Source organism: Meleagris gallopavo, chromosome 1, assembly GCF_000146605.3.
Source record: "Meleagris gallopavo isolate NT-WF06-2002-E0010 breed Aviagen turkey brand Nicholas breeding stock chromosome 1, Turkey_5.1, whole genome shotgun sequence".
Lineage (NCBI taxonomy): Eukaryota > Metazoa > Chordata > Aves > Galliformes > Phasianidae > Meleagris > Meleagris gallopavo.
The window spans coordinates 81,197,844-81,213,322 of record NC_015011.2 but is presented as its reverse complement, the minus strand read 5'-3'; the positions used below and the strand labels follow the sequence as shown (position 1 = coordinate 81,213,322).

The window sequence follows — 15,479 nt, the reverse complement described above, 5'->3', positions numbered from 1 at the left end:
TTTAACATACTTTAGCTTTCCCAAAAAAAAAAGAACCAGCAATGAGTGATGGTTTTGAAGGCAGAGATGGTGATGTTGTCTTTGTAGGGGGGAGGTGCAAGTGCTGAAAAAAATAAAGTTGAATTGAAGCCTGACTCCACTGGTAGCGGATGGAGTTAATGGTGGAAAAATGGTGACAAAGTGGAAATTTCCACTGAGTTTCCTCTTCTGGGACAGAGGACATTTAGTTTGTTCACCAGTTTGACCACATTGTTCAAAGGGATTTAATTTTTACAGTCATGCAGAGGTAAATTGGAGAGAGACAACAAGAGCAGCTGAAAGACTAGACAGGAAGAAGGTGGACAGTGCATCTCTGAGTGCCTTGTTTGTAGAACAGAGAAGAAACTGCTTTTTTGTGTGGTGTGGAAGGTAAGATCTATACAAAGCCTACATGAGAGGAGCTGAAAAGGTCTTGTTTAACTGTCGGGAAAGGACTAATGGTGAAGTTTTAAGAAAGAAAACAATGTGGTATGTCTTGCTGTATGAAACATTATTTCCCACTTTGCCACATCTGTACTCATAGTGACGTGGCAGACAGAAGTCCTGCATTAGGTTATGTGCTGCACTTTTAATCCTAGTGCTGTTTGTTCCTGGTTCTTGGAAATGTGCGAGGCAGTAACCCTTTTCTTCAGTTTTAGGTACATGGATGCTGTACAACTTTTTTGTTAAAATTTCCTGTACTCTATTTGTAAGCTTTGTCATAAGCTGGAGAGAGCTCCTCATTCTGTGATCGCATTCAAAGGCTAGAGTCTATCAAGCAAAAGGGTATGTGTTCTGCAAGCTGTACTCTAGGCATAGCTGCTCAAAACTTTCTTCTTCTTTTACAGTACTGGAACGGCATCGGTTCATGAAGCGGGCTCAGGCTTTTGCACCGTGGATGTTACCTAACATGTTCTATGGAGGTGCTGATAGGAACTCACAACTTTCCTCTTATCAGCTGAACCCTCTACTGCAACAAGGTGAGACTACGGTCATCATTTCAGAGGGAAATAGGAAAGAGAAGCAGGTAACTTCTCAGGGGGCTTCAGCAGTGAATTTTATCCTCTCTACTGCAAAGTGAGAAAGATGTTCCTAGCATGACTACATGTCCTAGCATGACAGCTCTGCTTCATCTGCAATGTACTTTAGACTTGCCTGTGTGGATGAATACAGCATATCCATCTTAAGTGTCTCACTAGGTTCAGTGCTAGGTGAAGTAGTTGAATGCTAACTAAGGTGTATCTTGTGCTACACCACAGTGACTGCAGGGTAAATATACCCAGCTTATCTCTCTTCATGGGGTGGAAGAGGGTACTTTGTCTTTGTTCTGCTGTGCTGGTCACGGTCAACTCCTTATATCCAAAATTGACATGAGAAGTGAGGTGCAATTTGTTTGAGTTCTTATCAAATGTCTGGTCTTCATACAATTGAGGGCAAACTGCCTTCTGTGCAACAGATCTAGCCTACATGCAGCAAAAAATAAATCTGGAAGAATTTGCTAGGTATTCTGCCTCAAAATTACTTATATTAGTTGTATATATTTTTGAGTTTAATTGAATAGGGAAGATAAGGTGTGTCTGAAGTCATAGAGAGATAAGCAATAGAATAAGTTATTACCAGCAATATTATTTAACCACCCCAAGAACAATAGCAGAATTCAGCATGACTTCTCATACAGGATTTTTTTCATATGAAATTAACTTTTCATCACTGTACTGCAGTCACAGGTTTACAGTCTTAACCACTGTTTGAGGAGTTAACTAAGGCCATTAGCATAGAGAGGCTCACTCTTTTTCCTTAACTTACCGCATTCTCCTGTGATTTAATCTTCAGATGTGTCTCTGCAGAACAGTCTTCCACTGGTGCAGCCACAAGCTCAACTTTCCCCTAACAAAGGTGTTTTGGACTATCTGGAATCTGAAATCCAAAACCTTAACCCGTCACAGCCCCGGCCACCCTCCAACCAGCGGCAGGCAGTGCAGCCCAGCTTGCTGTCCTCCCTGGGCAGCGACATCATGCAGCGTGGCACAAATGGTCTTCCTCCTCTCAGTGGTCGTGCTTCTTCCTCCCATGGGAGCAGCAACTCCTCACGTCCACAGAGAACTACCCACAGCCCCAGAACTTGGGACTCCATAGCAGAGAACAGGAGGGAAGATCGGAGGTGGCCCTTGCCTTCCAGTGAAGATTCTCGTTCCAGCTACAGTCGGGAAACCCGGGACAGGCAGCGAGATGACCATCCTCCAAGGCAGAGGGCAGGCGGCTACGATCACAGGCCCCAGCGCTCCAGGCGGGATGTGTCGCCCACCCGCCAGACTGAGAGGGGAAAAAGCAGCAGCAGCAGCTGCAGTTTCTATTCAGAGGAGGCCAAGGAGCACTCCAGCCACCACCGTGGCCGGAGACGGCAGCCTGCAGTGAGGCGAGAGTACCAGCAGCACACCAGGAACAGCAATAACTCAAGGCACCGGCGGCACAGCTACTCTCCCCCATCTCGACGGGGATCATGGAGCTCCTCAGAAGAACAAATCCGTCTCCCAGCGACAAACCGCAGGCGGCACAACCGGTCTCGGGAATGGCCAGAAGATAAACCTCCCAGTTATCGCTCACTAGAAATCATCCCAGATCGGGACAGCAAGCCCAGAGAAGGTGCAGGGCCACGCTCGGTGAGTCAGCTGCCTTTTTTCTTCCAGTCACAGGGCACAGATAGGGTCTGATAGGTTCTGGAGGTGACAGTGAATGTCAGTTAATTTTTGCGGCCTGATGTCTTTCAAAAGAAGGGCAAAGAGTATTGAGTACCCTAGGAAACGGTGGGAAATGTGTGATCCTTCAGGCCACATAGAAGAGGGTGGCTTGCTAGCTGCAGCTCCTGAGGACTGGACATGCATTATATGGGGAGTAAAGAGTTGCTGTTCACAGCTCATCTTATCAATTTATACTATGACTAGATATCAAGCAGTGTCTCATGCATGAAAATCTTAGTATCCAATTGCTAGCCCTGAAGCTAGACAGTATGTTCTTCCTTAAAAAATGGAATTTTTCAAAAACAACAAAAGCAACGGAATTAAGTGTCCCTTATCACCTCTATGTAGTATTTTACCAAGTGGCTGTGTTCTCAAAGGGCCATATTTTGCATATTACAATTTTCCCCTCTGAGTTTTGGAAGGCAGTGTAATTTTAGTCCCAGCTATGATGTGTACGTGTATAATGGCTTTGTTTCAGTGCTCAGAATATGTAGGCAGACACTTGATTTTCATCTGTCTTTCCTTGTTCCTGAATCTTTTATTTTCTCCTGCAGGACAGAGGAAGTTCCTATAGTGCAAGAAGCATTGTCATTTAATGCCAGTACTGAAAGAATGAAGATTCACACTGGACTCTTTCTAGCTTTTTTTACTATATAGTTGGGATGACTGCTTTTGATTGAACCAGCAAAGGAAAAACAAACAGAAGATGAAACTACTTTTGAAGAAGATACGTCTAGTGGACTTGAAAGTGATATATAACCTATATTTATTCCTACTTTGATTTGGAAACATAGGTTTGTGATGGGCTGAAAACATGCTATTGGATACAGTAAATTTTTTTAATAAACAGTGTATTCCCAGAGATATCAGTTGCCTTTGTTAGGTACCCTAACACTGACACTACAAGCAGTAGTAGAGTATGTAGAATGCTGATCCTTTGCACACCAGTTACTGGAGAAGGGCTCAGAGATGTAAAGTCACAGGACAATAGAGTAATTTAGGTTAAAAGACACCTCTGGAGCTCATCTGACCTAGTCACCTCAGAAGTTGGTGTAAGAGGCATAGCATTTCCTTTCTGAGGCCCTCTATTGTACTTCAGAATTATTTGATGCTTGCTGCTTCTGCCTGGCTATTCAGTGTAGTGTAAGCAGTTGCTCCCTTTTGTCCCTGATCCCAAACAGCAGAATTCCAGTGTTAGGATTTAGAAGTCTTACTAAGGGCTCACTGCAATCTGCAAATTGCCAGCTTATCTGTCTGCCCTACACTGACTGAAAACCCTGCTCTAGATTAAGTGTAGACCTCAGTACCTAAAAAGATGCTTGTTCTAGCCTTTAACACAGACAGTGAATTTATTTGTAAATGTAATGAGCTAGATTTACCAAAGCTTGGTCATCCCCAAGGAAACTGAGCATGTTATGACTACTATCTCTCATACTGTAGACCAGAACTTCCTTCAATTCTAGGAAGCATAACTTTGTTGGATGTGTGTTTCCTGGGCCATATACTCATTTTATGTTCTCTCTTTGCCCTCTCTAACATGTATTACATACATGGGGTGGGAGAAAGGGCTCTGAAGAGGCCTAACAATTTTTATTATTGTTCTCTTGATCTTTACCCTGACACAAATCAATTCTGAATACGTGGTATATCTGATCTTATCTAGATGGAGGGGAGTTTTCTCATCCCTTCCCTTGCAACTTGAATGCAAAATTTCTAGAATTCCTTAAGACTATCTGCAAAGGAGAAAAGCTTGCCATTTTTCCTTGATGTGATTAATCCATCCACTGTGATCATTTAAAATGTACTGGAAAACTTGATGTTCTCTGGGTGCTATAGTTACATGCTGGATGCATGCACAGGAAACAGGCTTGCCAAAGATATTCTTGGATTCAAGAAACTCAATTGTTTACAGGGAGCTTTAGGAGCATCTTGTGAATTATTTTGTAACTCTGAGACACTAGAGTCTGGCCAGTGTCAGTTACTGTAATGTCCAGTTTATTTCCCAGCCAGTGCCATAGCTGAAATCCCAACCGTGAAAAAGAACTTGCTTTCCTTTCATGTTCCAATACAGTCCAGTAAGTTTCCCTAAGAATAGAAACCCTCTTAGGCAGCAAGAAAACTGTGTGTAACAGCAGCAGCAGTTGTAGCGTGAGCATGTCATCCAGAGGGACCTTGTTAAACTGGAAAGATGGGGCGTTGTGAACCTAATAAGGTTCAACAAAGCAAAGTGCAAGATTTTGCACTTCGATTGAGATAATCCCAGATATATATACAAACTGGGAGAAGAAATCATTGAGAGTAGTCCTGCTGAGAAGGATTTAAGGGTCCTGGTTGATGAAAAACTCAGCAGTGTGCGCTTGTGGCCCAGAAAGGCAATGGTATCCTGGGCTGGTGATTGTCCTCTTCAACTCTACACTCGTGAGGCCCCAGCTTGTGTACTGTATCCAAGACTGGGGCCCTCAGCACAGGAAAGATCAGGAGCTTTTGGAGGGGGTCCAGTAGAGGGTCATGAAGATGATCTCCTATGAAGATAGGCTGAAGGAACTGGGCTTGTTCAGCCTGGAAAGAAGAAGGCTGGGAGGAGACTTCATTGCGGCCTTCCAGCATTTAAAAGGAGTTCATAAATGTGAGGGAAATCAACTTCTTACATAGGTAAACAGTGATAGGACAAGGGGGAATTATTTTAAACTAAAGGAGAATAGATTTAGATTAGATGTCAAGGGGGAAGTTTTCTACTGAGAGAGTGGTGAGATGCTGGAGCCCAGATGTTGCCCAGAGAGGATGCCCCATCCCTGGAGGTGTTTAAGAGCAGGCTGGATGGGACTCTGGGCAACATAATCTGGTGCTTGATGTAGCAGCTAGCAATCCTGTCTGTGGCAGGGGGGTTGGAACTTGATGATTCTTGTGGTCCCTTCCAACCCAAGCTATTCTATGATTCTACAGTTCACGCTAACTGCATGATTTTTGATCTAAATCACACGAAAGAGCTCTCCATCTTCATTCATTACTATGGTTCCCATAATTGAGTCAGAATGACTACTGTAGATTGTGCGAATTTGTGCATGTTGTGCTGTGTGAAATCAGAAGAGTTTTATCTTTATCACATTTGAGCTCCTCTTCAATAACTTTGTTCATATTCATAGAAACATTAAACATAACTTCAGGGAAAACTGATTATATCTAAGTCTTAATTCTGTGACTTAAAATTGCAGACAAAAATAGATTAGATTATCCAGCAGGAAAACTGAAATGGTACCAGTTTTGGTAAGATCTGGTCCACAAACCACTGTGGTTCATAAAGCACTGATTAGTGGCCTACGAAATAATTAAAAAGGAAATTTATATACATGCTTTGCAACTGCAAGCAGATAGAAAAGTAGGAAGGAAATAGGCTACTCTTTGAATGCATACTTCTATTTTTAATTGGTTAAAAGTGAATGCCTTTGCAATGGCACTGTTCAATACTATGTAGATTTTATTTAACAGTGAGATTACAAGGCCTTTGACTTTTTAAAAGAGAGATTAAGTTTGGCAGCTGAAATACTACACAATGAAAGAACAGTAAAAATAGTTGAGCTTCATTCTTTCTAGGTTGTAATTTACTCATTTTTAATTTTGTAGCCATTCCAAAGGGCTGATGTTTGTGTGTCACCCACTTGTGATGAAAGAAGTAAATATGATTTCATTTATGAGTTATTTCAGACTTTTGTTTCTTCCTGCTATGCAGGTGAAGGAATATACCTTGCACCTAAGAATGAATTTTGTGTATGAAAGTGCCTAGATAGCCACTGGAATTATCCATGTTAAAATAAAGAATAGGTGAACTATGCCACATGGAACAGATGAGGAGATCCATGCTGCTCATGTCAGCTGCTTTCCACCTCAAACCAAAGATTCATAAGAAAGATAAAAGAGCTATGTATTTTTTTTTATTTGATTAAAAAAGGATTGCAATACTCGGCTTCCTCGCTTATTTGCAGAGCACTCTGCCATTCCAGGAATGAAGGGCAAGGACTGCTTCTTGTGCAATCATTGATTTGGGCTTGGCAATTGCCTGTTTGGCAGTAGAAAGCACTGAAAGGCCCTGTTGCTACCTATGGGATTGTATTCATGACAGCTCTGGATAAAGTTAGACAAACTTAGCAGGGATAAAAGCTACATAACACAAAGCTCTTCAAAGGTACATATTACTACATAGGGCAGCTAAATTCCCTTTGTTTTACTACCTCAGGCAACACATCCCTTTAAAACACACCCTTAATATGGCCAGAGACTGCCGTTTGTTGACCTGACTTAGAAGAGAGATGACACTTGAGGTTATATTAAATTCACCCCCACAAGTAATGACTGCCTATTGCTATTTCTGTTAACTTGAATGTCTGTAATGTGTCTTGTACTGGTCTTCTGAACATTACTTCAGCTTTAAAAGCAGGCAGTAAATCTGTAGAATCTCCTTAATGACTGTAGAATGTATAATTAAAATATGAGAGAACTTCAAACTCTGGTTGTTCCTGTGTGTTCTTCCTAGACCATAAATTGCTTTTTAGTGTTTACACGAGAAGTGGAACTGAAAATCCTCTGTTCTGACTTCTAGAAGTAGCCTTGTTAGACATCAGTAATAATTTTCAGCTGTCTTTTTTTGCTTCCATTGGGATTTTTTTTTTTGGATCAACGTTGATGTTTCAGGCAGCTTTTTCTTTGTTTTTCGAAGAAAAAACGATACTAAAAAGATACTATAAGATACTATAAAAAGACATTTATTAAATACTTCACCAAGACAGTGGAAAAATTGTGTGGGAGGCCATGGGCAGTCCTCTTTAATGATGTGATCTCAGTTGTATCACTGCTGCAATCACTGATTTGGCTGCCATATCTGTAAAAGGGTAACGCTTACTGTTTGGTTTACAATACACAAATGTCCATGAAGAAAAGTCTTTTAGAAGAATGTGTTGGGCTGATAAAGAAACTGGTTGAGCTTTTTGGAGTGTCCATCTGTTAGTTGAAAGTCATGTCAGTGACTTAGTAGGTGACTAACACTACTTTATGTCAGTGACATAAGATAGTTTTGTTGGGTCTCACGTTGTAGGTTTTATGTATGCCTCATGCCCACACCTTTTCCTCAGCTAATGCCATTTGTTGCTCCATGTTGCAAATTTTCTGCCTTCTGTTCAATGGTTGTATGTGCCAGATACTGACGGTTGGCCTGACTGAAGACCCAATGGGCACTCAGAGATTGTGCTATGGGAAAAGCACATCCCACAGAATGCCACAACAGATGCTTTCTGACTGATGCAGATCCCTGGGCAGTCTGGGGAGAAGTTATGCTTCCCCTGTGCAGATTTTGACATCTGGCTGAGATCTGCACCCATCTTGTCAGTTTGTGCAAAAAGGCTTGGCTATGGGGAAAAATGAACTGCGAGAGCACTATATGTATGCATATACCTGCGTGCACCAGTTGGTTAATACATTTACTGGAAACAGAGGGTGAAATATGAATGAGCATAATAGCCACAAATAATTTGCAGCTGTCAAAGCAGTCAGTTTTCAACATGAGCCTTCCCACAGGAACAGTGAGAGCAAAAATTAGTCCAGCTCTAGCTACAGTTAATGTGGAATTTGCTCAGTTTATGAAAGGGTCCTCCATGACATGATTGCCTGAAAACGTAGGGGGCTCAGTGACCCAGGAGCTGCCTTCCACGTCTCCTGCGCTAAGGTCAGACTGACCCTCCATTACCAAATCCCAACAACAGGTCCAGAGTCCTACACAGCTTCTTGTCCATCCCACAGAGCTGAATTTGCTTGCAAAAGAGCAAATGGGGAAACAAAACAGGACCTTCGACCCCTCACTATCTCTATATTAATTGTGTATAAATGCTGGTGTCTCAGATGAGCATCACCCTCAGCTTCAGCCTGGGAGAGAGAAAGCAGGACAGGTAAGAAGTGCACTCTCTGCTCTGGGTGGTATGAACCTTGGGACATTGACAAGTGAGTGGAGGTGGCCTGCTCCACTTTTTACAAAACGTGGACCCTCCTCATGCTCCCCAGCATGGAATATTGCTGAAATGGAAGAGGGAGGGAATGGATTGATGTTGAGTGATGGAAGCTCCATAGAACACTCATAGCAGGGTCAAACCCATGGTTAGGGAATTGCGGAGTTGCAGTGTTGGAATATACATGACTTTTTCCCAGCTGCCCTGACCCATAGCAGCTTCTGACTCTAAAGTAGGTAAGATCCCCTCTTTACAGTCCTGGGAAGCAAATTTATGCCTTTTGTCTACAAAGGAAGAAACTGACCCAAGGATTAAAATTCAAAGGACAGTAACTTAGCAACTGCTGCTAGTCAACAAATTCCTAGTGAAGATGGAGTGGTAGCTTTGGGATGTAATCTGTGCATAAAAGGAAATAAAACTAGATATACACTGCCTTAATGAAATGGAATAAGAAGCGCTGGCTAGTGCCACTACTTGGAACAGAGTTTAGTGAAGTATTCATACAAAATAGGTGTGCAGCTCTTTTTGCCATTGCAGTTCCTAACAGTAATGTTTTCATCACGTTGTTCTGATTGATGCAACTCGATAGTTCAGCCTATAAATCAATTTTAACTTTTAACTTTCAATCACCTTTCTAAATGCACAGTATTTGAAAAATTTGTTTAGATGTAATGTCATCCTTTCAATGTACCAACTTTTCAAGAGTTTCTCTAATTCCAGATTTTTCAATAGACAGTATAAAGGATGTTGGATGATGGTGAAGTTTGCACTTATTTACTTCTGATAACTTGTTCTGCCTGGGTTGCTCTCTGCTTCACTTATCACAGTGTGGAAGAGACAAGAGAACCTGGTTGGGTCTTTCCTCAACTAGAGCAAGACAAAGTACTCAGATCACTGTGTCATTCAGATGATAATTGCATGTGATGCATTGACTAGCATAAGATTCCTTACAGCCATTTACAAAAATTCAAGAAAAAAAAACAACAAAAACAAAACTGCAGCATGACTTTTTCAGTTATACTCCTGTCTGGAAGAAGCCTTTTCTGACCACAGTGTTCACTGTTTGCTCCTATGCTGAAACAAGGAATTTTAACTCTCTTATAAAAGAAAGAAATAACTTTAAACATCACATATTTCTTGGAGCTGTGAAAGCTATCATTCATTGTGGACATTTGTGATTATATGAATGTTCATTTTTGTGCTGTATTCTCCTCACTTCTTAAGAAGAACTGCACCACCATATTTCCTGACTTTTTAAAAAATTATTATATATTTGTTAGGGTTTTCTCACAAACCTGATGTTTAGCAGACATGATATTTTTCTAAAAAACGAACAAAATATTGTATGGTTATTCCAGCAGGTCTCTTGGTGTACAGGGCTGAACTGGTACCAACAAACCATGGTGCAATACAGGGCATTGGTGATAGCTCTGATTCTGCTCCTTAGCACCACTGTCCCCGGTAAGTCTGAACAGCTTTTGAGATGGGTTCTGATTGCCTCAGAGAAGTCTATCCCATCCACAAAGTAGGACAGAAACCCAGTAACACAGTTCAAAACCATGACCACATACTGCTTCCTAGAGTGAAAGCAGGGGCTTGGTTTGCAAATCATCCATATTTACCTGGTGCAAATACTCTGCCATGTCAGGTGACTCAGGTGCCCAGAAATTAGTAATGAAAATTAACTGGATGCTGTTAGAGCAAATTCTTTGAACCTGAGAATTTTGCATCTTTTCCCACTGTCCCTGGTGGATGATATCAGAAGGACATGTGACTGGAGAAGCCTCATGGGTTTTTCTGTCTCCTCTCTCTCAGAAGTGCACTCAAAGTCCATCTTTGAGAGAGACCGTCGTGACTGGCTGGTCATCCCTGATGCAGTTGCAGCTTATATCTACGAAGCTGTGAACAAGATGTCCCCCAGAGCTGGTCAGTTCTTGGTGGATATTTCCCAGACTACAGTCGTTTCTGGGACCAGGTACAGAAAAAACTTCTGTGCTAGTGTTGCATAGCTATGGGTGGAAAAGGAGAGGGAGGAGTGGGAGAAAGAACAGATTGCTCAAGTATCTATATGAGGGGACCCAAGGGACAGTGAATGCATGGGTAGGGATGGAGTGGGGGGCAATGAGTGGTAGAGTTTCAGCCCCCTGGAAGAGGCTGAGCAGATGTTGTGGTGTTGCCTGTGGGGAGCTGAGTACTGAAGGTGCCGGCAAACACTGATGGCACTCAACTCAGATTATAAAATTCACTATCTGTAAATATGTATTCCCTAAAGAAAGGGAAAGAGTTTCCCCCCAAAAGGAAAAGCATGACAACTCAAGAGATAAAGTTTTGCCTAACTTACGGCAAATACACACTGCCTATTCCTGCTTTCTGAGGAAAGCTACCCTAGGACTGTGGAGGAGCTCTGCATTCATTGACAGGCAGCGTAAAGGAAGGATAGCCTGATAACTACTGCAGACAGATTACTCTCACTCCCATACGTATATATCTCACTATGTATGCTGTTTCTCCTGCAGGAACTTCCTCATCAGAGAAACAGCTAGACTCACTATACTGGCAGAACAGCTGATGGAAAAAATAAAGAACCTGTGGTACACAAAAGTGCAAGGCTACTAGTTGGAAGAAAAGTCAGTGTTCCTTTAAGTGAGTGGGTAGCATCCTGAAGTGTCCTCTTTCCCCTTGCCTCTACTACAGACCAAGATCAGTCAATAACAAAGAATCGATGCTCGTGTTAATGAGACTAGAGGGAACCCAGCATCAAAGACCAGAGAATGGATGACATCTGCTGAGGTTTCCCCTGGAAAAAAAAAAAATAAAAAAATAGAAAAAAAAAATAAAAAAGGCTGCTGGGCACTGAGGAAGGCAATGAGATTACAGAGTTCTGCTGTAGCCAAATCTTGAAAATTAATTTCTCCTGAATGACTTGGCCATTGACCCTCCAATAAAAAAATGTTGGTTGTTACACTTTCTTCAGTTTCCTACTTGAACTGACTGTTATAAAATCACATCCAACTCTGCACCCCATTCTGCTGAGAAAGTGGCTGTGATTCACTAGAAGTTGTTACAGGCTATGTGAGCAAACCCTGACAGTACAGGCACATCTAACTAAGCTCAGATTCTTGGCAGATGGGGGGATGGCATGTGTGACAGCTTGAACATCTTTTGGCGTCACTGCAGCATGGCAACCATATCCTCACATTATGAAAGGCCATGAAATGTTGAGTCCCACTAATTATTCTCCTTGGTTAAATAAGAAGAAAGCAGGTACACCTGTATCAAATATCTGAAGATTTCAGATCATTTGGGAAGTGCCAGTAAATGGAACTGTGCATCAGTTCGATCAGGACTTTGAAAGCATGTTTCATCACCCAAGCAGTGAATCTACTGATCAGCCTTTCCAAAGGAGAAGGGAAGGAAAATCCCTCCTTAGCTTCAGGATGAAGAGTGATCAATTTATGAGAGGGGCATCTATGCTCAGAATGGTCTACAAAGTCTTGAAAGGTCCTTGACAGCCTTTTGTAACTGTGCCTCATCTCAGATGTTCACATTGGTAAAGAAATCTGTTCTATTCCATCATCAAAAGGCTAAATAACAGTCAACAGCTGTATTTCCTCCAGTATCTCAGTGCCATCCTCCTATTAGCATTAGTGGGAGAGCTGTTCTAACTCTATACACACACTTCTAGCTTTGTATTTTAACCAGGACTCCACACTTTACAATGGTGTTTGTCTATCTCAAGAGACTACGCATTGCCACTGATGTGCTTCAGTGCTTGTATTGCTTGGGCTACATTACAGTGGGGAGAAAAGTTCTCACTGAGCAGGAAGGCTTCCTCCAGCTTGAAGCACTGGATACTGAAAACGTGTCCACTTTCTTCCTTAATGGTTAGAAAGACTTACTGCCAGCAGTATCCGATTCCCCAGTTACCTCATGCACTGCTCTGAATTTCCTCTCCCAAGGGCTATCCTCCTGAGAGAAGTTTGCTGTAACATAAAGGTGAACATGTTCCAGTTGTTCTTTTGGAGCAGTTTGATAGGCTGTGAATAACACATGATAGTGCTCCTCTGGAGACATGGGACTCTCATGTACTAGGATTGGTTTGTTTGTTTGCTTTCTAATTACCAGTGGGATCAGATATCAATGTAAATTTGCACTTAACAAGTTGCCTTGAGTAAAAACATTTCACAAGTTCTGTGTCTCTGCCAGTGCTTTGTACCATGTACAGCTGTATGTGTAAAGCACTGTGCAGAAAGCAGCAAACTCTTCCACCTTCCGTTGCTTTACTGCCTCTGCAAACCTCTGTTGCAGATTTCTCTATTGCTGTGTGCTCTGCTTAGACTAGCTCCGCTGCCCTGGTCACGCATCAGTACACACTTGCATAGGTATTGCATAAATGCACCTGGACTTTAATGAAGATTTAGAAAAGCTGAAAAAGTTTGGGCTGATAAGCACGTTTACCACATGAAAAAGACAGAAACTTCAGCCCTTTCTGCAGAAGAAATGATTTGCTACCTACTTGCTTTGCTCATATCTGCTCAGACTCTCTTCCTTCCCAAATGTAACCCTTGCAGGCAAAGTCCTGCCAGTTTAAATCTACTGTATCAGAGAAGCATTTGACATCCTGGGACTTTTTATCAGGACAGGGCTTGTTCTTACTGCTTAGGAACTGCAGAGGTATTTCCTTTTTATGGAGTGAAATTCACAAGTCATATAAAAGAGCCTGAATACGTCCTTAAAGTTTGGTCTCCTGGAAGTTGGCAATTCATATTTTTCTTTATATGTGCTGCTAAAATAAGGTAGGGAGAAGTTTGGAAAGTAGAGGGAATTCATTGCGTTTTGAGTCCATTGTGTGGCTTTACCAATGAAACTCAGCAGCATTACTCTACTGCATCACGACATATCTGGAGAGAGTATCACCTGCTGTGAATTTCATGCTAAAACTTAATGAAGATTTTGATGTTTGGTTAAATGCACTTAGATACAGCACTTCCATTCCTCTGCAATGTAATCTCCAGAAAATCTGAACCAGCCACATGCTGATTATCTGTCTGACCAGTTTTAGTATACGGGTAAAACTGAATCAGAACGTAGATCTATGTTCTTGATTCTTTTGAATCTCACAGTCACAATCTATCTGTGCATTTGTATGCTGCATAAACACCTTGGCTGGCTAATCTCCTGCACAATCTACAATGTAGGGCAATCTACAAAACAAAAAGCCTGCCGCTACCCCTTGTGACCCCGACACTGTAAGAACGAACCCTCATTTGGAAATTCATAAAGAGCAGAAATTGGCAGCTGACAGCTGGACCAGCTCGGACCAGGTAACGGAAAAAAAAATAATAATAAAGTTAGATTCCAAAAGAGGGTAAACTCACAGGATTGGTAATGAGAGGTCTTGCATTTTCCTTTGAGTTAAGCAGTTTCCCAACTGCTCCCATTGTTCAGAAGGAATAAACAATTTAATCTTACTGTGTCTGTAACTTCTTTGTAAAATAGAGATGGAAATCACTTCCCAAATGATGTCTGTGAAAGTTTACTGTGGGCCCCAAGATTCTTTGAGAAGTGCTGTAGGGGAAGGGCTCGCTTCAGTGATACTCACTTTACAGAAACTTTCTTTGTGAGTAATCACAGAATCATAGAATCGTTTGAGATGGTAGGGAACATTAAAGTTCATTTAGTCTGACCCCTCTGCATTGAATAAAGACACCTTCAGCTAGACCAGGATGCTCAGAGCCCTTTTCAGCCTGTCCTTGAATGTCTCCAGGGATGAAGAGTCCACCATCTCTCTGGGCAGCCTGTTCCAGTGCCTCACTACCTCTGTTGTAAAAATCATCATTCACTTACTGGGAAAGCTTGTGGTGTAATCAGTTCAACTGAGTCCTCTGATATGAAATGTTGAGAAATGTCAATTTTTTGTTGTTTCTGAGATGAATGAATAACATCTCATGTGTTCCTGAAGTAGGCAAAAACACCCTTTCTCAAAAAACATCCGCTATGCTGACTACTCCACACTGTTTCTATTGCTCAGCCTGTCAATGGCACAGAGCCATTTGCCTTTTACATATCCTAGTTTCCTTTAACTGCTAAACACTTGGAAAGATGCAAAGAAGGGCAGCCTGATCTGGTGGGTGGCAACCCTGCCCATGGCAGAGGGTTGGAACCGGATGGGCTTTAAGGTCCCTTCCAAGCTAAGCCGTTGTATGATTCTGTGATTCTGTGCTGTGCTGGGTGCAGCGGTGGCTGTGCTGGGAAGGCTGGGCAATGGCACCAGCCCTTCGGCAGCAACAAATTAGGTCCTAGAGTGGTCTGGAAGTGCCCTTACAGATCACCCAATTCAACTACTCTGCCGTGGGGCTGGACTGCAGGTCCGTGCTCATCTCCTCCATGAGGCTGAGTGACTTGCACTCCGTACAGCCTGGCCTCCAGCACGCCCTGGAATCGGGCATCTGTGGCTTCCTTGGAGATCTGTCCCAGCACCTCCCCACCCTCACGGCGAGGCACTTCTCCCCTGCAAGCACGCTTTCTGATCGCAGGAAGCTGCCACGACAACTGAGGGAGGGAAAAGTCCCGCACATCATGTATAATTTACAGCTGGCAACTACACTGTGAGCCTTCAGCCGCGCTCCCCCTCGCTGATGGCGGGGCAGGGCTCCGGTGCCGTTGCGTGCCACGCGCCGGCTGGCGGGTGCCAGAGATCACTCAGCGCCGCTCTCTCTTTCGCCCGCAGCCC

At 42.6% G+C, this 15,479-nt stretch overlaps 2 protein-coding genes across 2 annotated transcripts in view; both read left to right on the top strand.

Annotated features, from left to right (window-relative positions):
* Nucleotides 1–3,618, top strand: part of ILDR1 (immunoglobulin like domain containing receptor 1) — an 11,941-nt gene extending 8,323 nt beyond the window's left edge. The window contains exons 6-8 of the mRNA XM_010719520.3: nt 867–998; nt 1,852–2,678; nt 3,311–3,618. Of these exons, the coding sequence (XP_010717822.1) occupies nt 867–998; nt 1,852–2,678; nt 3,311–3,352 (1,001 nt within the window). The 3' untranslated portion in view covers nt 3,353–3,618. The remainder of the gene's footprint in view (nt 1–866; nt 999–1,851; nt 2,679–3,310) is intronic.
* Nucleotides 3,619–10,110: 6,492 nt separating this feature from the next.
* On the top strand, nt 10,111–11,651 carry LOC100550884 (apovitellenin-1). Its single transcript, XM_031552330.1, has 3 exons — nt 10,111–10,207; nt 10,562–10,721; nt 11,263–11,651. Exons 1-3 carry the CDS (start codon nt 10,147–10,149, stop codon nt 11,360–11,362), a joined length of 321 nt encoding a protein of 106 aa, XP_031408190.1. The 5' UTR covers nt 10,111–10,146; the 3' UTR covers nt 11,363–11,651.
* Nucleotides 11,652–15,479: the final 3,828 nt, after the last annotated feature.